Source organism: Oryzias melastigma, linkage group LG10 (genome assembly GCF_002922805.2).
Source record: "Oryzias melastigma strain HK-1 linkage group LG10, ASM292280v2, whole genome shotgun sequence".
Lineage (NCBI taxonomy): Eukaryota > Metazoa > Chordata > Actinopteri > Beloniformes > Adrianichthyidae > Oryzias > Oryzias melastigma.
This window is the reverse complement of record NC_050521.1, coordinates 18057901-18082234: the sequence shown is the minus strand read 5'-3', so window position 1 is coordinate 18082234 and position 24334 is coordinate 18057901. Positions and strand designations below refer to the sequence as shown.

At 38.5% G+C, this 24334-nt stretch overlaps 2 protein-coding genes across 5 annotated transcripts in view; both read left to right on the top strand.

The window, feature by feature from the left end:
* Positions 1-2185: 2185 nt before the first annotated feature.
* trim105 (tripartite motif containing 105) lies at positions 2186-7493 on the top strand. Of its 2 annotated transcripts, none has more exons than XM_024284163.2 (7): positions 2186-2336; positions 2676-3000; positions 3630-3725; positions 4552-4785; positions 4874-4887; positions 6198-6313; positions 6490-7493. In XM_024284163.2, exons 2-7 carry the CDS (start codon positions 2716-2718, stop codon positions 7047-7049), a joined length of 1305 nt encoding a protein of 434 aa, XP_024139931.1. In that variant the 5' UTR covers positions 2186-2336; positions 2676-2715; the 3' UTR covers positions 7050-7493. The 2 variants fall into 2 exon arrangements, with proteins under 2 accessions (XP_024139931.1, XP_024139930.1); XM_024284162.2 differs by having other exon boundaries at positions 4871-4887.
* Positions 7494-10570: 3077 nt separating this feature from the next.
* The window catches only part of flt4 (fms related receptor tyrosine kinase 4), a 49812-nt gene continuing 36048 nt past the window's right edge, over positions 10571-24334 (top strand). For all 3 annotated transcript variants that reach the window (XM_024283375.2, XM_024283374.2, XM_024283373.2), the window contains exon 1: positions 10571-11180. In XM_024283375.2, coding sequence (XP_024139143.1) covers positions 11123-11180 — 58 coding nt within the window. In that variant the 5' untranslated portion in view covers positions 10571-11122. The remainder of the gene's footprint in view (positions 11181-24334) is intronic.

The window sequence follows — 24334 nt, the reverse complement described above, 5'->3', positions numbered from 1 at the left end:
TAAAAAAAATTCTATTTCTTGTCTCTTTAGTGTTTTTAATCATTTCTTTAACTTCTGGACTCCAACCAAACCTCTCCAAAACCTCAACTTTTTCCATTTTCCTTTTTGGATGAAATATGCCTTTCTGTTGCGCTTCACTGACACAGGTTCTGACTGTTCCTCTTCACAGCTACAGCGGCTGAACCTCAGAGCTCTGCTCAGCCACAAGCAGCCAACCCTCCAGACTGCATCACACTGCCTTCTTTTGATCAACTGACATCTGAAAAAAAAGAGCTAAATGTCTCATAAACATTGTGGACACATCAAGGAGCTCTTTTTCCAATCACAAGATCATTAGTAAGTCTATCAGAAAGCTCTTTTATTGGTCCCATTACAAATATAAAATAATGAGCAAATATTTCTCTGGTGCTTTGATTTTTAAAAGGAAGCCGTTTCAATTATCTTTTTTATTCCTAGTTTTATGTTCTTCCTTTCAATGTTGGATAATTTCCCTTCAGTTCAGTCATGGGTTGAAATAAATAAAATCCAAACTGTCATCTTTCCTTGCGTTTATCTTAAAATTTATTGCTATAAACTCCCCCCATTTGAAAGTCAGATTTGAGGAACTCATGCAAAACACGGGAAATTAAGCCTGGTTCTCGAGATGAAGAAAAGTGTATGATTAGCCTTCATCTCTGTTTTGAGAACCATTCCCTCCATCTGATGAAACAGCAGGACTCCTGACCTTATTATTTACTGTTTGCTGGTTTTATGAGTTGCTAAATGTGGGAGTGAAAGACAGACAGACAAACAAACAAAAATCCAATTTGTCTGTTTCCCCCTTTTGCTTTTTCCAGTTTGTCAATTGATAGTTGGACACTATGTAATGCAAATGCAAGCCTTTCTTTCAGTCTTCTGTGATTGAACCTCCTGATTAAAAAGGATGGACTGCCTGTGAAGTTTGCATATTGGATAGGCGAGGTAATCAGCCGTGTGGGAGGTTTCAATTACGCCTTAGAGGGAAGATATCTTTTATTGTAAAACACGGTCAGACCTGCTGCAGGAGCCAAACTGTTTCTCACCTTTCCCTTTCTCCATTTGTTTAATACAGCTGCATGCATGCTCGGAATTAACTTGCAGCTTCATCTGAATTCATCATACCTCTTGTAATTTATGGACAAAGTGCAGGAGTCAACAGCTGGGTAAAGTGAAGGTGTGATAACATCATGGATTATGGATAATATTGGGTGATTTTTTTCACATTACACATTTTAATCTGATTTGAAATCTTGACTTGGATTCACTTTTTATAAAAAGCACAGCACCAAATTAAAAAAAATAAGCCATATGATGCTTTCAAGAAGCAGCAGAATTGCCACAATTTTAAGTTTATAAAAAAAAAGTTCCCTTTAAACAGCTTTAATAAATAAACTTTCAGTTAAATACCATTTTCTCTAGGTGTATTTGTAGGTTGTCATATTTTAAAAGTTTCTCATCTTTATCCTCCATCAAATTATAGCTCTAACGTTGCAATTAGGTGTTTTGTAGTTCTCCTATATGGGTTTCCTTATCTTGTAATGACATATAATGCACTTTTTTTCAGTGTTGATACATTTCCTCATCTACTACACCCAAGATCTGAGTATTAGTTTAATGTAACACAGAAAAAAGAAAGAAAAAACTCACAAAATTAAAAAAAAATGCACACATTCATATAGTATTTTATTGTATTTTAGATAGGAAATTTAGAAAACAATAAACGAGAAAATCACTTTTTTAAAATCAAATTATTCATGCAGATTTAACTGAGTATTTATTATTTGTAACAGGACAGGCTCCAGCAACCTCAAAAGGAATATAGTGTTTTTAGAAAATGGAAGGTTGTTGGTCAAATTTTATTTATTCAAAAAATTGTAGCCATCAGTGAATGTATACAATTTCTGAAATCCAAAATATACCAATTGACCTTCCGCCATCAAAATAAAGCAACAATCTTGTAACAAATACTGTACGTGTGTTAAAGTAAACATGGCTGAGCTTAAAAGTATCATTTTTTATGCATCATTGAAAATAACCTTGTAAAAATGCTATATAGCACACATTAACATTAAAGTAACTGTTTCTTGTTTTTTACTTTTCTCGTGACCTTTTTTTCTTAATTGAGTCAAAACAAGGTTTCAAAAAGGGAACACGGAACCAGCTGTTTTCTTGTCAGCAGACTGACACCAAAACATCAGTCCTCGTGAGGGAGGGAGGGGGTTCCGCTTTGCGCATGCGCAGCTTCCAGAGAGTCAGCCCAAGCTGCGCAGGAGCGGACCACACGAACAGCGGCGGACTTTGAAGCCTTTCCTGACCACGTAAGTTCTTTCACGTTTCATTTCACGTTGACTAGAAGTTTCTAGCTTATTCTGTGAGCTCGTTAAAGTGGGTTAAATTTGTTTTGAGCTCAAAAGAGACCCAGCATCGAGTTCCATAACACCGCAGAAGTGCAAGCTAGCTCGCGGAACCCCGCGTGACCCTCCGCCTGATTGTCAATGTTTATACTTCACTTGTTGCCCTAAGGCTTAGTATAATAACACATTCAAGTCCAACAATGAGTCGATCGTGTTAGAAAATGAATTAAATAAACAGTCTGTTGCCATGGGAGGTTTTGTTTTTGTCAAAGAGGAAATATCCCTCTACTTTCACTTCCTCAGTGTTGACTTTTCAAGAAGAAGTGGGCAGATCCATTCCATCATGGCTGCCGCTGCTGCTCCATCCTCCTCCAAAAGCAGCCTGAGGGAGGACCTGACATGTGCCATCTGCTGTGATCTGTTCCGGGAGCCCGTCATGCTCCCCTGCATGCACCATTTCTGCAAACCTTGCATCTCCAGGTACTGGAGGGGGACTCAGGGACCTGTCAGCTGCCCGCAGTGTCGCAAGGAATTCCTCAACAAACAGTTTCAGACCAACTTCCTGGTGGCAGCCATGGTGGAGAAGATCCGTGCCACTACCTCAGACTCATACACCAAGAGCCTTGAGGTGAGGATGGACTTCATTTCTCTTTTGATTTGATTCAAGTTGCTTTGATACCATCCACAATTTGTGGAAGAAGCAACGTATTGCCCCATTTCTAGCATCCAGTATTCATGCCTGATCATGAACTTGCTCTTTGAAGCGTCATTGATTTATCTCCAGCTGTGAGAGCTGTTCATTCCTCCTTGTAGGTGTTTGACTTTACGGAGGCGCACTTATCTACAATTTCTCCAGGAGACCATATTGATCTCTGCAGCAACGATAAGGCGACACACGGCAGCTGTTAGGCCGAGCTTAACGGCAGGGCGCGGAGCGAAACAGATTAATCATTAACTTCTGATATCTGCTTTGTTTGTTCCATTTGAAAGCCAAGAAGTTTCAGATCTGAAGTGGGGTTACTATGGAAATGATGAAGTGAAAGTGTTGAGCTCTGCAGGTCTTCCATTTGAGATGTTTTTACAGTTTTACAGTTGGATGTGCAAATATGATTTAGAAGCCATTTTTTGTTTTGATCCTTGGTGCTCCTTTCCATACAGGTGAGGTGGTTAATGTATTTTTTTCAATATTTTGCTGTACATCCCTTTGTGTTACCATTTAGGAAAGTGCTTTATAAATAAAGGTTGATTTGTTTACAGAAAAAACTCAGGGAGATGATGGACAGCCACCGCCAAAGAAAAGAGAATTTCACCCTTGGTGTCCGCAAAGACAAAGACCTCATCAATGCCATAAACGTACGCCTTTTCACTCTTTTCCGGATCCAGAGCGGGCCAATCTGGGTTATTCTGATGCCAAAATAGAAATCAAATCACTTAGTCTTGTACAGGATTTAAGAAAAAGCAAAAACTGACAGAACAAACTGTAAAAGAGGAACACAAATATACTAACACACTCACCTGCCATTTAAACAGACCCCAAAAATATACATTAATTCAAAACAGCAGCTAATGTATTAGGTTTTTAAGTTATGAGACATAATGAACAAAAAAGAAAACTTTTATCACACTTTTTTTATCACTGAGACATCTCAGTAAAACCCCACAACTCATTATTGAGTGATTGAATTTAACTTTATTAATCTCACAGAGGAGAAATTCACCCATCACAGCAGCTCAAAAGGAAAATAAATACAAACCACCAAATAAAAAAACAATACTGATCTCTGTCATGATCATTTGAAGGAAACTGATAAAAAAATAAAATATGTAAGTTTGCCTACTGGCAATAAAGGGGTTTGAGAGTTCAATTAGAGCAGCTTTTATTCTGAAGATTTTTTATTTAAATAAAAGAGCATGTTAATTCAGTTTGGAGCTTTTAGGGAATAATTAAAATGATGTTTTATTATTATTTTTATTACTTTTAACTTACTTTTTCCAAAATTTTAACTCAAAATGTTCACAATTTGTTGTCAATTATTAAAACGTAACTAGACAAATCATTTTAAATTCAAAGTAACATCTGGTTTATAGCGTCTTATAGCAACATTTTACATATTTGAAAAAGCTCCAAAAATATTTTTTTTTCTTTCATTCTCACTGGAATTCTTTTTCTATGCTCCAGAGAGTTTCGACAGACATTAAAACACGCATTAAAGGGGAATTCAGAGCCCTCCACCAGATCCTGGAGGAGGAGGAAACCTCTATGCTGGAGCAGGTCACGAGAGAACAGGAGGAGCAGCTGGAGAGCGCACAGCGCCACCTGGAGGCTACGGAGTCGGCCATACGAGATCTGGAGGAAAACATGCAAGTTCTGCAGCAGTTTAGCTCTGCAATGGATGACATTGAACCAGGCGAGGTGAGAGAATATTTACTTTAATTTAAAAATATATATTAAAAAAATGAAAATAGGGATTAACCTTTCTGTTTTTATTTCTTCCCAGCAGCTGCATCAGTTGAGGTAAGATTTGGCAAGAATTCACAAACTATAAAAATGTTTTTTGTTGCTATTTTACAAAGCATTTTTTTCAAAAAGAGTTCAAACATATAACTGAGAGTCACTTTAACAAAACCACAGCTCAAACAAAGTTGTTGTGTTGTAATAACGAGACGGTGAAGATGCTCGTCTATCATCCAGTGATTAAAGTTGTTCCAGTTTTGGTGCAGCTGTAGAGAAAAACGTTTTATCTCATTTGAGCTGCTTCCTGGACTTCAGTACCTCCAGGAAAAGCTGGTCTGAAGCACAGGAAGAGGAGCTCAAATGAAAACAAAATCATTTTAAAGTCATCTCTAAAATAAACAGGCTGCTATCGGATGGATGCAGGGAATGGAGGAATGTGGTTCCTGTTAAATTAAAGTAGTCTTGATCCTTTTTGAGCATTATTTCATTTATTTTTACTAATTTTCATCTCGCTCTTAAATAACCTTAAAAAATGTTTTATGTGGCAATTAAATCAAACTTTATTTATAATCCACTTTTCAAACAGCAGTGTTGTACAAGATTAAAACACTTAAAAATAAAATTATAAAACACACAGAATGTCCTCAACCCCTTAATGAGAAATAACATGACACAATGTTTAATATCCATCTCTTTTTTTATAGATATTTTTTATTATATTACTCAATAATTTCACAGCAAACATAATACTGTACTTAAAAACTCACTTCAGTATAGAAAAAAATGGTTTTTTTTTCTGCAGAAATTTGCAAACTTGAAGTTTTTGTGTTTTATAACAAATATCTAAAATTAAGAGACAAAATAAAATTTATTAATCCAAAAACAAAACAAAGACAATGTAAAAACCATGTGAAAAAGGTCAATTGCAAAAAGAAACCAGGCAAATATCTGCATTATGTAGAATGTTTCAAGGATTTATTCCAAGGTGTGTCTCAACTATGTGTCATAATATTAGTTTTTAAGACTAAAAATTTCAAAGCTATTACATTTTTGGAAACCTTTATTTTAAAATATGAATAAAAACTTTATTAATGGTAGGTTGGTGTTGTTCCTACGTCACTGCAAACAACCAATGTAAACGCAGAGGTTAATATTCTCATAAAATCAAGAGAAAAACTAATTTGTTCCACCATATTTTGACTGTTTTTGACCTTAAAAATGCTTTTTTCCCAAACCAAAGACATAAAATTTCAAGAAATGTATTAGCTCTTTTTATGGTAACATTTATAAAATAATATTGTTCTAACATCCCTTTAAAAAGTCTTGATTCCATATGTTTTAGTTAATATATTTATCTTTTTCTGTGACAGACCCTTTTCCCATGTGGACGTGGCCCATCACTTTGATATTGATGCGTTCAGCAACAGATACTTGGCTCCGCTGCAGTACATGACATGGAGACGGATGTTCAAGTCTCTGAGGCCAGGTAATTTCAGCCCTGATGTGCTTCATCACACGCTAAAAACAAATTCTGCTGGAATAACCGGGTAATTATGCAGAAATGTCTGGAGTGTTGTAAGAATATGTCAGAATGCGAAAATTCAATTTACTTTAATCATAGAAAATACAGACTATTATTATTTATTTATTTTTCTTCTAAAGGTTTGTCCCCTTTGACGTTTGATGTGGACACGGCACACCCGAGTATTCACGTCTCCAGAGACAAAACGGCAGCGGTCGAGTGCGACTACATGACCCAGCACGCCGCTCACAGCAAGCGGTTCCTGCAGTGCGTCAACATTCTGGCTGAGCAGAGCTTCCACTCCGGCCGGCACTACTGGGAAGTAGAAGTGGGCTCCAGCGCTAAGTGGGACCTGGGCGTGGCGTCGGAGGCGGTGGACCGGCGCGCCCGGATCAAGCTGAGCCCCGAGAACGGCTACTGGACCCTGCGGCTGCGCAACGGAAACGAGTACTGGGCCGGAACGCAGCCGTGGACGAGGCTGCAGGTCGGCTCTTCGCCGCAGAGGCTCGGCGTTTACCTGGACTGCGACGAGAGGAAGGTGTCCTTCTACGACGCCGACGACATGAGCCTGATCTACACCTTCAACAACGGGCCGAGAGGCAAAATGTTCCCCTTCTTCAGCCCGTGCATCAGCGACAGGAGACACGGGCTGCAGCCGATAAAGCTGCCGCATCACCCCGCTGTGTCCCTGCACGGCTAGCTAAAGGAACTGCTTCACTTCAGCATTAAAAGACGCCATTATGTCAGAGGATCCTTTTATTTTCATCTGCTCTTGTGTTTAAATCCCTCTTTTAGTTCACAATCAGCTAAAGTTCCTCATAAAATGATGGATTTCATGTTAGATTCAGTAGATATACCAATAAAACTGGTATCAAATCACAGAATCTGTAGCAAAAAGAGTTTAGGTTCAGCAATCGACTTTGATTTATTCAGAAAAAATATTCAATCAAATGTTTGGTTTATTCATTTCTTTTTTGGAATGTTTTTTTTTGCTAATCTAACTCCTCAATTTTATCATTTGTGCCAATTTTTTAATGATGTTTTCACGTTACTTTCTGTACATGTGCAATATATTTCCACCTATGTGTAATTTTTGTCTTGATTAAGTGGAAGATTAAAAAAAAACAAAACTTTTTGAACCAAATCTGCCTGATTCTGCTTTGTTGCTGCGACACATTAATGGGCTGTGAAAGTCTGAAGTCGGCACTACTCGAGGTAATCAAGGATGTTATTAAGCTTCATCAAAGCAGAAGACAGAACGGGACACGCTGTGTCTGATGGCAATCCAAAAACTCCAGAGACGGAGGGGGACGTGTTGACTCTGCCGCACCTGGACTGGAATTTCTGAACACCCGAGCCATCTCTGACACGGAAACAGCAAGAAAAGGCGGGCGGGCGGTTATCTTCACAAACACACGAGAGCACCGGCGTCCTGTTTCCTCTCGCCAGGTGAAAGGTCAGACAAACAGAGTGACAGTGGGCTTGTCTGTGGCCTCCGGGGCATGCAAAAGCAGGATACTGCTGCCTGCTCTCCTGACTGAAGAGGTGGCACAATGAGCAATGCTTTTCCTGTAAACTCACAATTTGCTTATCACACAGTTGTGTTTGTCGAGAACAATCTGCTCTAAACACCGCTTTTTGATCACAAATCCCAAATTATCATGTTCTTAGACTGCAAAATCCACTTCCAGCAGCTTACAGCAGCTTCACAGGAATCCAAAAATATAAGTGCTTTTACAAAAAGTCAATATTTCACACCTTTAGATCCATTAAATCAAAAACAGGAGCTTCATATTTGTTGTGTAACGTGAATCTCAGTAAAAACTCCAGGATTCCAACGTTTACCTGACAAAATGGAGATCTTTCCTCTGAAATGTAATAGGTTATCCAAACAATCTCAAATGGCGCATTTAAAAACGAACAGAAAAGATCCTCGGGTTGCAAAGATGTGAAAAGTTTTTTCCAGGAAATGCAGCATTTGTGGCAAAATATTTCTATAAAAATGCATCTCATGGATGTAAAATTAACAGTAAATGTGTTGATGTGTCATTTGGAAGATGCTCAATTAACCCCCAGATAATTGAAAAAATATTTTTTTTATTTAAATAAATTAATGTTTATCAAAAATGGTTTCAAATTCATTTTAATTGGAAAAACAATTTAGAGCACGGTGGTGGAAATGCTATGGTTTGGGATGACTGCACAAGAGGAGGTCAGGGTTCTCTGCATTTTTCTTCCTAATTTTTCACTAAAAGAAACACTTCTTAACATAGAAAATGTTAAAAGGTTGAAGCCGACATTATTTTATCAGCACAACAATAATAAACAAGCTAACAAGTTCACCTAATCTGATTTAATCTGAGGCCTCGAGGGTCCGCCTCCTGCTTGTTTTCCAGAAATCCTGCCTTATTTGCTACTAATTAACTGGATCAGGTGTGTTTAGCCAATAAGAAGCTTCAATTGCATGAAAACATGTTGCACACCAGCCCTCGAGGGCTTTTTCTAGAGGAAAGAAAATATGAAAAACGTATCTGTGAAAACATTAAAAAATTCTATCCTATGTAGGAACTTCTGCTTCCAAGTGGCTCATCAAATCTCAGTACCGAGCGCAAACCTTGCCTGCTTCCATATCCTTCCCATGATAGTAGCTGTTTCCTGACCTGAGGATGGGCCGGATGGAGCGCTGGCATCTCAAGGACGGGTCCTTGGGCGCCGTGTTGCTTCTCAGGAGCCGGCAGGATCGTTCAACTCCATCCTTTCTTCACCGGCGTCCTGCGCGGCGGCTATTGTTGCCGTATGAGCAGAATCCTCTCACAGCATCGTCAGCTAACGTTTCCACACATCTTCAACATTTATCTGCCTCGTAGCTCTGATGGCATTCTGTAACTCGTTGACCGAAGATCTGCTCAGGAGAATGTTTATTTTCTTCGGACTCGGAGTGCGCTGCAGGGCTGAAACATGGGAGAACCTTTTAATTGCAACCATTCAATCACAACAATGTGCTTTCAGGTCAGAGAGTTGGGCGGGCTGCCAGAGGATCTGGAGAAAAACATCGGCCAAAGAAGAAACTTAGAAGAACCGTTTGTCTCAACAAATAATATTTTTTCCTGCTATCAGCAGCTGTGGTTTGATAGATGTTAACCTGCTCTCCAGGCAGCCAGACGCAAGTGTTATTGTTGATCCTGGTTTCCAAAGAGAAGTGAAGCACAGTATTGATTTGCAGGCCAGGCCAGAGCTGTGTGGGCTCCACTAGCATGAATTGGCATGCCGCTGGAAGCCCCGGCGCCGGCTGGCACTTCACCAGCTGCACTTGACGCCTCATCTTTTCCGTGCGAGCGTGCACAATCTCCGAAAGGGCGCGACCTCTGCAGCCCCTTTAGCTTTTCATTCCGAGCTTACACAGCTTTTCGATTTTCAGGTGGCCTCCCTCTCGGTGAAGCAACACGGGGCTGACAGCAGCTCTGCCGGCACCGGGGGCTCGTTGTGCTTTCAGAACAAGATTTTTATTCACACCCTGAACTCTCCCCCGAGGAGGAGGATGGATGTGAGGGTGAAGAGGGTTAAAAGGATTTTGGACAGGCCTCGCAGATCTCTTGTTGTTCAGTTATTAAGGAGGCGATGTTACATTTCTCCCTTTAATGAATAAATGTGGTAAAAGCTCAGAAGTTTGTGCTCATAGACCAAGGAGATGTTTTTATGTTTGGCATCAAACTCGCGGCTGCTATGTGACCTGAGCAGCGTTTACTCTGAGGTAAAACAGTGATTTTGTTTTCTTTTTTCTCCAGCTTGCTGTGGCCTTTACCTGTGGCAACACTCCTGCTGTGGCTTTGTCGGATAAAATTCTGACAGATTCCCTGCTGGTTTTTCAGAAAGCCATGGCAGAGAAACATAGAATTAAAGCCAACATGAGCTGGAGCTCAGGGGGGGGACTTACGGGGGATTGGCTGGGGCCCCCCAACACTTTGGGGCTCCTGAGGTGAACACAAAAAACATATATATATATATATATATATATATATATATATATATATATATAAATGAGTATATAAGAGTCTTACTCCTGGGTCGAAAAAGAAGCAAAAAATATAAAATAAATCATATTTGAGTTATTTAGTGTACCAAAGATAATATATTATCATACATATATAAATAGCTTACTCTTAATAACTAACAATTGAATGTGCTTTCACTTTTTACATTCACATCTTGACGTTGACGTGCCCTTTATGTTAGCGTTTGCCTGGGGCCCCCAAACTGCTATGTCCGCCCCTGCTTGAGCTTTGAAACTCCTCTTTTTAAAGATCCTAAAATCACTTTTTAAATGCAGATAAGACAGATGGAGGTCCTGCAGGAAGAAGATTGGTCACGGATGGTAGGGTGACCTCCTCTGCACACATTCTCCTGCAGCACCCCCCCTCTGATTCAGCTGGTTTTATGAACCGGGTGGGTGTGCGTGCAGCTCCAGTTACAGCAAAGGAAAGGAAATCATTGTAAATCCCATTCACTGCCTCGTGCATCCTTTTGACAAGATAGCAGAGAAGTAGAGAAGTGAATTGGGGGGTGTCCTTTTTTTTTTTTTTTTTTTTTTTTCTGTCCCGACCCTCTGCGCAGATCAGCTGGGGAGCTTCACCTGAGCGCCCCCCTCCTCCTCTGTCTCCCCTCCCCTCCAATTTGTCAGGATCTTCATCCAGATCACCTTCTCTTCACTTTCCAGCAGCTTTTGACAAACAACACCACCCGAAGCCCCCGCGCTTCTGGACCGGAGATCTGGAGATGAAGGCGGATTTTACGCTTTTCTGCCGGACTTGGATTGGAATAGTTTACGCTTCAGGTGAGCGCACAAAGTTCGGAGCGCACAACTTTTAATCGATCAAACTTTTTTTTTTTTTTTTAGAAAAAAGGAGCTAGAAACTATCCTCATCGATCCATTTTGAGGTTTACTGTGAACAAATTTCTGTTGCTTAAAAAATAAAAAGTTTGGGGAAATGCTTTTATTGTGAAATACAAGTTCATACAGACTCTAAAAAGGTTTACTGGGCTGATCTGTATGCAGATCAGCACTAGGGGGAGGCATGCTGTTGATGAACATGTTAATTAATGATGCTTTTGAGGAAAAAAGAAATGCAATCAAGTGATAACATTCAAAACTTCGGATTAAAGATTAAAAAAAACTTCTCCCCTGATTGACTTTTCTGCCAGATTCTCTTTGTTTCCAGTTTGTTTCGTACATGTTGGAGTTCTCCATCCATCCCCTGATTGTTGCTGAACAGCTGTTCATAAAAGCTGGGGCTTGCCCTGCTGGGGAGCGGTCACCATATGGTTGTCCCGATCATAAATCTGGCTTCTTTCATCATCACGCCGCCTGGAACTCATCCATTCAAAAACAAGGCCGCAGAGATCAGGGAGGGGGAACCACTCTGTTCATGTCAAAATCAAAGTTTTGTCACATCTCAAAAAGTGTTGTTAACTTCAAAATCAACACCTGGATCAAACCCTAACTTTGTCTAAACAGACAGAATCCATCTTCGTCAGCCCATTCAAAAGTATAAAAGACGAAATGAAAACCAAAACATGTCCTGCAGGCATTTCTCAGCCCGTACAGGATATCAAACTCATATTCAAACCATGCACTCTACTTTGAGTCAGCTAATATGGGCCAGATTATTTCTCAAAGATAAAAAATGATTTAAAACCCCTCTCCCCAGTTTTACAAATATTAAAGTACCTTCTTTTTCTGTCTGATGCAAGCATGATGCTGGGAGTCACATTATTTTAATGAGAGGCAAAGACGATTGGAGACCTGCCAGCCCAGAAGTCATTGTCATTTCAGGTGTGGAGAGGATATCATTAAGGCAGCAGCTGCTTTTACAGAGCATCATCTTCTACCATCTCCCTGTCAGTGTCTGTCTCTGCTTTGAGTTAAGGCTGTTCTAAGACATTTATCACTGATAGGGAAAAATATGGTCTTTTTAAGAGAGACGTTTGGTATCATTGCCTTGTTTTTGTTGCAAAGCGATTAGCCACTTACTTTTTTGGGTTGATTTATTTTGAAAGTCTGCACACATCCCTTCACTTTTCAGATACAGACATTTGTTTTTTTTTTTTTTATGTGGTTCTCTTCTGTGGTGATGCACACAATGGTGCCCTACTGTCAGTGTTGATCTCTGAACCCCAGAGGGGTGGACGGACGCCTTTCTGTGAATATCTTGTTTTAACTGGCTCCACGGTGATGGAGGAATGCTGCTGCTTTTGCTGCTTCTGTGGGAGGTGTTCTGCAGAAATGTCCAAATAAATAAAGGATTCGGTGCCTCACTCGTCGCTGGGATATCATACCAAGGCCCTTTGGGTGCTGGGAAGGCTGGTCACATTCTTACCATGCCAAAACACCATGCCACAGTTGGTATACACTTTCTTTTTTTTTTTTTTTTTAAGACTTGGAATCTGAAGCTCAAGCCAAATATGTGTCCAAGTCAGTGTTTGATAATTGATGAAAACCATCTGCAGAGTTCTGAACGCACCATGGTTTCCACTCCCAGCTTGAAGTCATCCTAATTGCAGAACGTGCCCAATTCAATAAGATATAAAAAAAAAAAAAAAATGATTGGATGACTCCACTTTGGTGTTCTGTTGCTGCTGCTACTACTAAAAATTAAAGATACATTTCATTTTCATAAAACAGAAGTTTTTGAGAAAATATTTTTGCTGTAACTCTAAAATCTATACAATCATAAAAGTTTTATGGCAGGAGCCTCATGAAAATCAATATTAGAGAACTAAAACTTTTTACGGTTTGGTGTTTGGGAGGTGGAGCAGCCCTGAAAACAGAAAAAGTTAAACAAATACATTAAATAAGAGCAAAGAAAAGGCCAAAATTGGTATGAAGAAAAAATAATGCATAATTGGGGTGAAAATTGTTTTGCAGATATCAACAAGCCATTAGGAATAATTCCAATTCAGCATGTAATAAAGGCAGAATGAGACAAACAAATAGGCTTTTAATGCACCGTCTCTCCATGTGACCAGGTTTTAACCTTTATTGTACTAAATTCTGTAAAAATGTTTATGCAAACCATGTTTGTAATCCCATCACTTACCTAAAAGTCACCAGAAAAATGAACAATTTGGCCACTTTACATGTGCAATGTATCAATTACCATAGATTTGCGTGTTAACTGGACAGAATTGCGCCTCGAGCAGAAGAACTCCATGTGTGCTATAGATAGATATGCTGTTGTTATGCCCTTTAACACACTTGCGAATTCAGATTTTCAAGAACTTGTAATTTCCCTCTCAAATTGGGTCCCGCCTGATTACAAAATGAGGGTTACTGGCCAAATGCAGAGGACTTAAAGTGGAGAACTATCCAGCGAAATGGGAATAATCTCAAAATAGGCCATTTTTGTTGATGATTGAAGCACTATTAGACTTTCTCCAGAGAAAAGATGGATGCACAATAATCAGAAAATGCTACTAATAGAGAAAAAAATGAAAAAATTAGGGGATTTAAATAGCCTAAAGTGGGAAAAGGGGTTTTAGGAGGTTAACATCCTGTCCAAAATCCTTGCATTTTCTTTGTATTGACATTTCTGCACCCTTTTGACTGAACCTTTAAGCTTTTAGGCAGTATTATTGACAGAGGCTGTTGGAGTTTTAATGGACGGTGGTAAAAAATTCCAATAATCCACACTTTTATATATGAATTTAGTTAATTTTCTTTGCAAAACTGCCGGCTGTAGAAAAGACCTCTGTAAGATTTGTGGATAGACTTACTGCCTCCAGAAAAAAACATGTTTTCTGGTGCCTGATTTATAACATCTCAACTTAGAATTTATCATAAAAAGATTTATTACTAATGTAGAGCTCATAAACCTGCATAATCTGTTCTCATACTCATGACCCGTGGACATCGCTGATTTTATCTCAGATATTTTACTGCTTGTTGTTGATTTTCTTGCTGCTTATCTTCCTCCTGCACGGTCTCTTCTGTTTACAAAACACGTAACCCCTAAGATGTTTTTTTTTTGTCTGAGATATTTCTTCCGTTTGTGTTGGAGGCTTTCGGTTTGTTCACAAAGAATGAGAATGTTTGGACAATGGCGGACTAATCTAGGAAGTCCCTGTTATTGAATGAATGCTAAATCTGTAAAGGAGGTTAGATCACGTCAAGTCATCACAAAACGGCTTCAGGGTCTTCTACATTTCAGAAGTGCTGAATGAAACGATATTGATCCACGATTTTTGTTTGTTTGCATTGGAATCAGTCACTACACCACAGTTAAACTCACTTGTTATGATCAATTTAATAAAGAAAGAAGTTGTCTAAATAAAGAAGTCTTTTGTGAAATAAACTCCCTGCTCTGCTCCATTCTGATGCCTCCACTAGCTGGTCCAGGATCACCATGTTCATTTTTGTTTTCCTTGTCTGACCTGGAATCTGGCTCAGAACTGTACGACTGGCTTTGATTTTACCCCAGAAATGTTATTTTGGGGTGTGAGGGGCTGTAAGCTAGCGGGAGAGAGTGTAAACAGAGGAAGTATCATGGGAAATGAGGGTAGGCTTACTCAGCACCAACAGTCCCGCCCACAACTCAGAGGCAAATTTCGAATGAACTACTGGTGCTCTGTATAAACCGTGTCTTGGAAAATGACAGATTTTATGATTTTGGCTAAAAAAAAAAAAGCCAAATCTTAATAAAAAAAAACTTGGAATACTTTTAAAATAGATTAAAAGATGATTGGAGTGGGATTTTAAAATGTCAGGAATTCATGTGTAATTCTCAAGCTACTTGCCTCAACTTTTTCTAGTCTACAGAAAGGCTTTTCTCTATCTGGGTTGTTTGGCTGGAGCAGGAACAATGTAAGAAAACATAGTTACAGAAATCCATCTTTAAAAAACATTCATGTGGAGATCCAGAACATGCTGTCGGAGATGAAATAACATTAAAGTGTGGGGAAAAAAACATTTTGAACCAGATTGTTCCAAACTAACTTTTTTGTAATGTTGGACCATTTTACTATAAAGTAAACTGGTACAAACTGGCTTTCGTGCAAGTCACCAAGTGGTTGCTCATTGAACTGCTTTGGCTCCAGTTACTCATATTTTCTAAACAGGCAATAATATAAAGTCAAGTTTAGCAATAATAGTTAGAATATAAAGTTACACATTATTTCCTAGTTTTTTTTATCCTAATAGTTTTCTCTTTTGTAAATTTTAAGGTTTCATAAGCAATTTTCCTCCTTCAGAAAACGTGTTTCACTGGTAAAAATCTACTTAGAGAAACCAGGATTCCCTAAAGTCCTAACCTGGATATATGAATATTTCAGAAAGCAGGTTATTAAAGCACACCTAAGGTATGTACAGCCTGTTTATGGGATCTCTTAAATCTCCATAAAACACCACTTTAAACATCTTAAATATTACAAGTTGTTTGAAAAGGACCAATTTATTCCAAGCAAAACTCGCTTTTAGTATAATTCTTTAGTTAGTTCTTGGTTTCCTTTTGACTGCTCCTTTGGGGATCCCCTCAGTGAATCATTCTCTAAATGTTCTTATTTTTTGAATAATCTGGAACAACTTTTCCTGACACAGATTACAAAAAGACTTCCATTATTCGTTCACATCACTTTGCCCTTGTAATTCCTGGCCAATGACTGAAGAGATCTTTAGTCACATGCTTTTGTTTACAAGCTTTAGTTTGACACAGACATCTCTGAATACAGACCAAATTCAAGGTTTAATACTCGATCCAGAGCAAATTAAATTGACTCTGTCTGGACCAGTCTGAATACAACTTCTGAGTCATCCAAGCCTAAAAACTTTAAATATATAGAAAAAGGAATGAAATCTCACCAGACATTTGATCTAACTGGTGTAGTAATAAACAATTTAACAATTTTATAATTATATCAGCGTCTCCATCAATATGATTCTCTGAAAAGACACTTAAGGGAAGTGGTACCTGGAGAGAAGATAGTGATCTGAAGCCAAATCCTGGGACACGTTGGCTATTATGTTATTACAACACTCAAAATTCCTCCTGTTGCTTAGGAACAAGCATCACTTAGAGAACTTAACAGCTTTGAAAGAGCCACCACCGCGGCTTTGAAGCTGCTGCTCAGCCTCAGGCTGTGATGTGGGCAAAGTTTGTGACTTGTGAGTGCATACCACAGGTCACCGATACCTGTTACTAAACTTTGGAGGTCACTTCAGGTTCATGGGAAAGACTCCATTTTCAAATCCTGAGGAAATTGTCAGCTTTCCTCCCTTCAGGCGTTCAGCACCATAATAGTTGACCTGGCACTCCCTGCTTTGCCCTTGTTTTCTGCATCGTGTTAGGCTGCAAGTCCACAAGGAGATCCAATGCAGCCCTTTGTTTACGGCCTGAATGTCCAGGAATGACAGGACAAGCTCAGACGGGAGGGATTTTCCTCACATCGGCTGCAGCAAATCAGACCTAGATTTGGTCCCTAAGAAGGGCGCTTTTGCATTTTAGCAGTTACCCAAAGTGTGCTAGGTTCCCTTCTCAGCAAAGGAAGTCATTTCTCACTGAAAATGATGACGAGCAAGAAAAAAAAAGAGGATGGCCACAGAGGAAGAGCCTGAGCTGTCCGGTGGGCTTTTGAGGCAGGTACAGGAAGGTTTAGTCAGGGACTGAGTCTTTAAACATAGGAAACTGGCCCAGATGGCTCATTGCCGCATCCTTAATTGTGGACCCCCTTCTCTGGCAGGATGTTGGAGGCCTGTCCCCTCCAGTTTTTGAGAGGACAGGGACGAGGTGGATGTCATCCTCCTCCGTAGTAACAATGAAATCAAAGCCGAGCTGCCAGTCAGTCAGTCGCCTTGCCTTTGGCCTGGCCTTGTATGTACATGACAAAGGAAATGTCATTTTTTTAAAGCATGAGAGAGTCTTTTTTTGAAGAACTGGAAGGCCTGTGTAACAGCTATGGCCTTTACAGATAATGTGTGACCATTGTGTATTTTCTGTGTCCATTAAAAGCTTTGGGATTTGCTTGAACTGTGACTTACAGGCAAAACAACAAAAAAATCATTTTGACTTTTGTGTCAGAGAAAACGTACGTCTTCCCTTCTGAACTCCTCCGCCGCTTCCTTTGTGGCACAACTGACACTCAGCGAAACAACCTATTTATTTATACAAGGTTGCTCTTTTCCTGTTCCTGTCATGTGCTGATCAGAAACAAAACTACAGCAGAGTGGGAAGAAAAAAAAAAACACTGACGACAAATCTTCCTTCGCTGCCCATGAAAAGAGGAAGTGCGGAAGAAGCGCGAATGTGATAAAGAAAACAGGAAATTTGATTGCAATGAAAAAAAAGCTGCTTTTTCACAAAAAGATTTACACGTACTCGAGGAGAGATGCGGCGCTGTCCTCGCCTGCTTTGCATCTGTGTGCAGAAGCTTTACATTTCTGAGTCTCTAATGGCATCTACATCTACACTGCCCCCCCCCCCTTTTTTTTTTGGGTGTGCGTGATTCATCAAGTCAGCAGGTGTCCTTCATGTGCTCCACATGGCTTTTTAAAGCTGGCTTAATGTGGCAAAATAATGCCGTGCAGAGAGCTAAGTGAGGGTTGTGTGGATGTATATAGACATGCAGGAGCATTCAGAGGTTTCACATTATGGAAGAATTAGTGATGATACCCGACTCCATTAGCTCAGAACTCTATATTTTTCTTTTGAAAGCATCAAAAAGTTGATAGAAACACTTTTTTTTTTCATTTACACAATACAAAACACTACAAGCAGGGCGGCATTCATACTCTTTTTGCAATAGTGCAGCATAGCTAATGATATTTTTACCCAATTTCTGCAACATTTTGATGCTGAATGTGTTTAGTCCAACATTTTATCTAATAAAATAACAAAATCATGAACTAACCTGCATAAAAGTAGGTTAAATTGATTAGTTTGAGGGTTTAATCAGGAGTGGAGTCCAAAAAGGTGTCCAATTAAACCCATTATAATCATATAAGCTCATAATCTCACTGTAAAATCCATCTTCCTTTCACTTTTATTCATTTTTTTAAATATATTATACATATTAGGTTTATTTTTTGACATTTCTTGGCAGAACACCATTTTCACAATTTGGTCAAAATCAATTCATCTCTTCAAAATAAAATTGGATACCTTTCCCCTTAAATAAGACAACTCCCCCTTTCCCCAATCATGATTACTCCACCTCTGTGCCTGACAGGGTTTTTTCTTTTCTAAAAATCCTAAAGTCACTTCTTTATATAAATCTCTGCAGCTGCATTCAAAAACATATTTATTTAATAAAATAAAATGTTCATTTAAAAGACAAATATAAGGAGGAAGCTTATTTGCTGTTGACATTTTCTTGTATTTTCGAATAGGTTTTTTTTTTATCATTGTCGCAGAAGTTTTAGTTTGTCCTTGAATCATCATTAATGAACATTTTTTTGGTTGTTCTGACAGAATCTTCCATTTCACATATTTATGTAAAAATATTCTGAAAAGAAAGGCCAACAAGAACTGCTTCTTTGTGTTCAACTATTAATAATTAGAGGGATTATTCTGTCAACACATTGTCATAATGAGGACGTGAAATTAAAGGTTATCTAGATTTTTTTTTTATTTGGCTGTCAAGTTTTGCATTTTGTTTCTTTATTTTTTCCACTTGTTCTTTAAACACACACAAAAAAAAACCCCCACAAATCTAACTAATTAAAAGGTACTAAAGCATGTATCTTTGTCCTAACCGTCAGGCCTGTACAGGATCAATTCATGACCTTAAAAACATTGCAATGTCTCATGAATTTGGCTGGATTTACTTCTGACTTTGATTTTCCTGCTTGCATTCTTGGGAGGATAAAGTCACACTGATTTGTTGCTTATTTTGCAGCTATATCTAAAGCAGTGGGAACACTGTACTAAGACTGGATTTGTGGATTCCTGTAGAGATCCAGAAACAGGGAACTTCATAGATGCTGCAGTTTATCCTTTTTTCTTCTTTGGAAAAAAAAAAAATCTATGTATTTGATTGCATGCTGCAGGAAGCCAGCAGGAAGTGCGAGGACAAAAAGAGATAGGGTGACATGGCTTTATAAAGCTGGGTTCTGATGTTGGTAAAGGCATTCTAGAAGTGAAAATGTTGCTACAACTTTCATCCAAATGAGATTAAACTTTGAAATCAACCCACATGTTTCACCAATTCAAAATTAATAAATCTGCATTTCTTATATTTAAACACAAATCTTATTTTTTTTAAATTGTGTCACTCCAATCATAGTTTGATGTATGTTGAAAGCATTCCCAGTGGTCTCTTAGTTATTGTGTTGCCGTTTTAGCCTAAATCTATCTTTTTAGGACATAGTTTCTGCAGAGCGGCCGTAGATCATTAGAAATCTGCCTCTGAGTAGTGGGTGAGACCGTTGGCCAGGAGTAAGCCTGCCCTGATTTCCCATGATCCATCTGTTTACGTGCTCTCCTGCAATCTAACATTACCAATGCAACAAAAATGGTGAGAAATATTGGAGCTATCCAGCCGTACAGTTTTGAGACAGATTCCAGACTAGGAAAATGAAGACGTACATGGATCTATTCATCTGCAAGTGGATGCATCAGAATGGAGCTGATCAGGTCACACTTACCATCTTTTTTTTAAGTGTATTTTTGCATCTGCTCCTGATTTACAATAAATTTCATAAATAAATTCTAATTTTTAAGCTTAATTTTATTTATACATGTCCTCCATCGTGAGAAAAATGCAATAAAAACATGTTAAAAATACAATTTTCATCATTTAAAGCCACACTTAGACCCACCGAACAAGCTTTTGCGCATTGTTTTCAGTTGTTAGTAGTCTGGATATCAGCTTTTTCTTCTGTTAGCCAGGTATGTGAGGCTGACACATCAAAGTGCAGCCTGACGCACACGCCGAGACAGCCGCCATTGTTGTCCTTGAAACGTTCAGACTTCTGGCACTAAACCCTGAATTTGTCCGCTCACAGATTTGGAGGCATGGCTGACGTGAGGTCGGCTTGTTTGAGAACAAAGGAACAGTTTGTTTGGCCTTTTTGTTTATGGCGGTAACCTGTTAGATTTTCCCTTTTTCCCCAATCCCGATTCAAACAATTCTCAGGTCTAGCTGCTAAAGCTTGGCAGAGGAGGTGGGATCTGGTGCCGGGTGCATGCATTACTCCCACACTTAGAGGGCTTTTCACAGCTACAAAGAGGAAATCACATTCTTTAGGAGCAATGTCACATTTCGTACAGGAACGTGTTGAGTGAGCCGCCTGTCTCAGAAATACCAGAGATTTGAAGCGATTGTCAATAAATCCTCAGTAATTGCCGAAGAGAGAATTTAATTATCTTTGACGATCCCTATATAGCGATCGACCTGTCCGATACCAAAAAGGTAATGAGCTGAGTCACAATAACGTCTTCATTGAGACTCTATGAAGCTCCATGAGGTTAGACTGTGGAAAATGAAACACAGCTCTGTTATTAGTGCATCCCTTACATCATAAATGCTTTTACACACCTAAGCGTGCGCTGAAATCACACAGGGTAAATCAATTTGGAATTTGATGTTTTATCTACAGGTTAGAGTGTGATTCTGCTTCTTGTTAGCTGCGGCTGATCCCCCAAAGCTGCTGCTTATCTCGGCACCACCAGCTGGAATGCATGGGAAAAGAGGGAACCAGGCTCAAATATGCTTTTGGCTGACTGCCCATGCTCACATTTTGTAAGGTGGTTGTCAGTGAGCCAGTCACCAGTCATTCCAGCATTATAGAGCAAGAAATCACTGAATGGAAAGATGTCAGCTCGGGTTAGAACAAAGGGCGCCATAGCGGCTATTTCTCCTCTTCACTCCGTTGCTTGTTGTTAAACATGTTATTGAACTTAACTTAATACTGAAGTTTTTTGAGCTTCAAGCTCAAGTTTTGTGAAAGAAAAGGTCACCATGACATTTTTATCTTCGTAGATAATTTAAATCTGTGTATTTTTAATTCATCATGAAGTGTTTGTAATTCAACAAGATAAACATCTTTATCAGCACAAAAAAAAAAAAAAATCAGAAAAATCTCCAGAAAAGCTTAAAAATACTTTTATTTTTGTTCCTTAAAAGATGCACCGTTCACACTTGAGCTGTTTGGTTCTGACCAGATTTTCTGGAAGGCTCTTTGCATTTGTGTCACCTCTGGTGTGGGACAAATCAGTAAATTGTGGTTTAAATGAAAATGTTGGTCTTGGTTCACCCTATTGTGGTTCAATGTGAAGAGGAAAAGTAAGGAAGAGCTCACTAACACTAAATGATAGAAATTATTTTGCTAGAAAGCTCAATTGTTCACCTAATCCAACACTTCCTGCCATGCACTCAAACTTCCCATTATAATCCATATTACCAGTATTTATTTATTTATCTTTTTGGTTACATCATCCACTGTAATATTAATCGAAAGAAGAAAAACTTGAAAAAATTCTTGTGAGCCAAGTCCTCATCTGTCTTTGTAGAGGTCAAAGCCAACCAGGAAAAATCAACTGTTGCAGTTCCTCCGATGAACACTAGAGGCTGGTGTCAGAAATGACCTATTTCCCATTGAATACAACAGTAATTCAGATTTTAAGACCAAAATATTCACACATCCAGCCTGATGTACAGATGTATGCAAACCTTAAGTATAATATTTCAGAAATATTGTAAAACAGGTTAGAAAAAGTTGTAATTTTTTTTTCTTTTAGGCAAATGTGAAGTGGTTTTTATTCGGAAATGGTCTATTCACTTCATTCGGGTACCATACACAAGCAGAGTTAGTAAAATAATAATAATTCTAATAATCCCCCAACAAACTGTTTAACTTTTTCCTTGTGGATTGATCTTCTTGTAAAAATAAGAAAACAAACGAAATTTTTATCGTTTCATGTTTTTTTATTTTTTTTTAAGTACCCAACGATTGACGAGATCTCAGGTTACTAAACTGCGATTTGTGGAAAACTTAACTGTGATCTGGAAAAAAACTCTACTGTTACTTTCTGTGCTTTTGCGTTAACAAAGTAATTCAGTGTCGGATTTGGCAGCACCAAAATTTAGAACATTTTGTGAAGGTTTAGCCTTTTTTTTTAAACCCTCACTATAAAAAGTTACATCACTTTTGCCGTGTTATTTTTACCCGATATAATAGAACCAATAAAAAGTATTTGTCAAAGAAAATAAATCAAAATATGACAACAGATGACAAATTAAAGTAGATTTCTTCTATTTTCAACTGTGGTTTATGTAACAAAATGGAAAATAAAAAGAAGAAGATACTAAAAACATGCTCGAAAATTACTGGAACAAAAAAATCCTTAAAAAATTAGGATACTAGAGAGGTGGCCTTTGGTCCACCCATTACAGGGACATGAGAGACTTTATCCAGGGACCCATGGCACTCTGAAAAATGCACCATTTTGAAAATCATGTAAATACTTTTTCTCGGGTGAAAATGATGGCGCTCTAGGGTCAATTAAAAATTTACATATAGATGACCAAATATATTATAATAAGTGCTATAGAATAAAATGTGAAAACATCACATTTTGGCTGCAGTGGTCAAAAGTATTATGAGATAAAGATTTCCCAACATTTGAGTTCAAAGGTTGGTTTCCAATCGTAACACGTTGATAAACCACAGGATGTTCCTGAGTTTCACATCTTAACGTTATAAATGTGACTCTTGATTTTCTGAGACTAACAACACATTTAAAACCAAATAATTGTAGGAAAAATAATATTTTAATGGAAATGTTGTTGCCTGAGTTCTTGGTAAAAATAAAAAAAGAAACAGCACAGAGATGGATTCTTAATGCAATCAGGACCATCAAGTTCTGACCATGAAAACACACATTTAACAGAAAAACAGAAAAAAAGCTTTTAAGCCGAAAAATGGATTCCAAGGACTTTTTATGGACAGAACAGTTTATATTTTGTGGTTCTTGCAGTTCCCTGGAAGAATAACCTGCTGATGGACCTCAGAGTAGCAGCAGAAAAGTTCAAAGTCTACCATAAATTGTTTAAATGAACTATAGAATTCTGACTAAAAAAGCAGAAAAACAAACTAAGAAGCAAAGACTGGAACCAACCCAAAAAACTTACACAAAATAAGAAAAAAAAAAAGAAAAAAAGATGACCACAGAATATAGTAAAAAAATGAATTGGAAACCTTTGCAAAGGACAGTTTCAAGCTGGAGAAGGTGGAGCAGAGCATGATGAGAGGGACGTAGGTGGCAACAGGCAACTAAAACCCTGGTGCTGTTAGGGCTTAACCAGAAAACAAGAAAAAGACAAAAAAATAACATAACTAAAACATGGCCACACAACAAATGTAGAGTAAAGTGAGGGCCTTTCTTATATAAACTGGTATAAATCAGTGAAGAGAGCGATAACAGCTGTAACCATCCGTCATGGGAAGCAGCTCAAAAGGTCATGGCGTAGAAATGTGTTTATTATCATGTCGAGATATCAGCCGAGGACCTCTGTGAATTGATGTGTTTGCTTTTTCAATGGCATTCACCTCACATGAATGTACATCCAGCATCCAGTGTGTTTGACACAATCTAAACAATGACTAATGGATTATTTTTTAGAGCCTTCAGGGAGCTGACAGAAACCTATAACTCTCGTCTCTTTCAGTTTGAAGGTTGAAAGTCCACATGGTGCTGGGTATAGTGATGTAGGAAGGCTCAGCAAACAGACTTTTTTGTGTGGTTCTTGACTGGTGAAGTTCTAGAAATCCAACAGCTAAATGCGATCACTTCAGGTAAAACATATTTCAATTGATTTTTAACACAACTTAGTTCATTAGCACACTTTTTAGCATAATCTTAGTTTAACGTAAATGAGCTGATTGTGTGAAAAGTGGCTTATCATATCAACTTTGTTCCAACATGCAACATGTTGGCAACGTAAAGTGACCCTAAAGGGTTTCAAGTCTTTCAGCACCTGAGCTAAACAAAACTTAAA

Coding starts and splice junctions, on each gene's coding strand:
- trim105 (XM_024284162.2), top strand. CDS start 2,716: ATGGCTGCCGCTGCTGCTCCATCCTCCTCCAAAAGCAGCCTGAGGGAG. Junction 3,001..3,629: donor CATACACCAAGAGCCTTGAG/GTGAGGATGGAC, acceptor ATTTGTTTACAG/AAAAAACTCAGGGAGATGAT. Junction 3,726..4,551: donor ACCTCATCAATGCCATAAAC/GTACGCCTTTTC, acceptor TCTATGCTCCAG/AGAGTTTCGACAGACATTAA.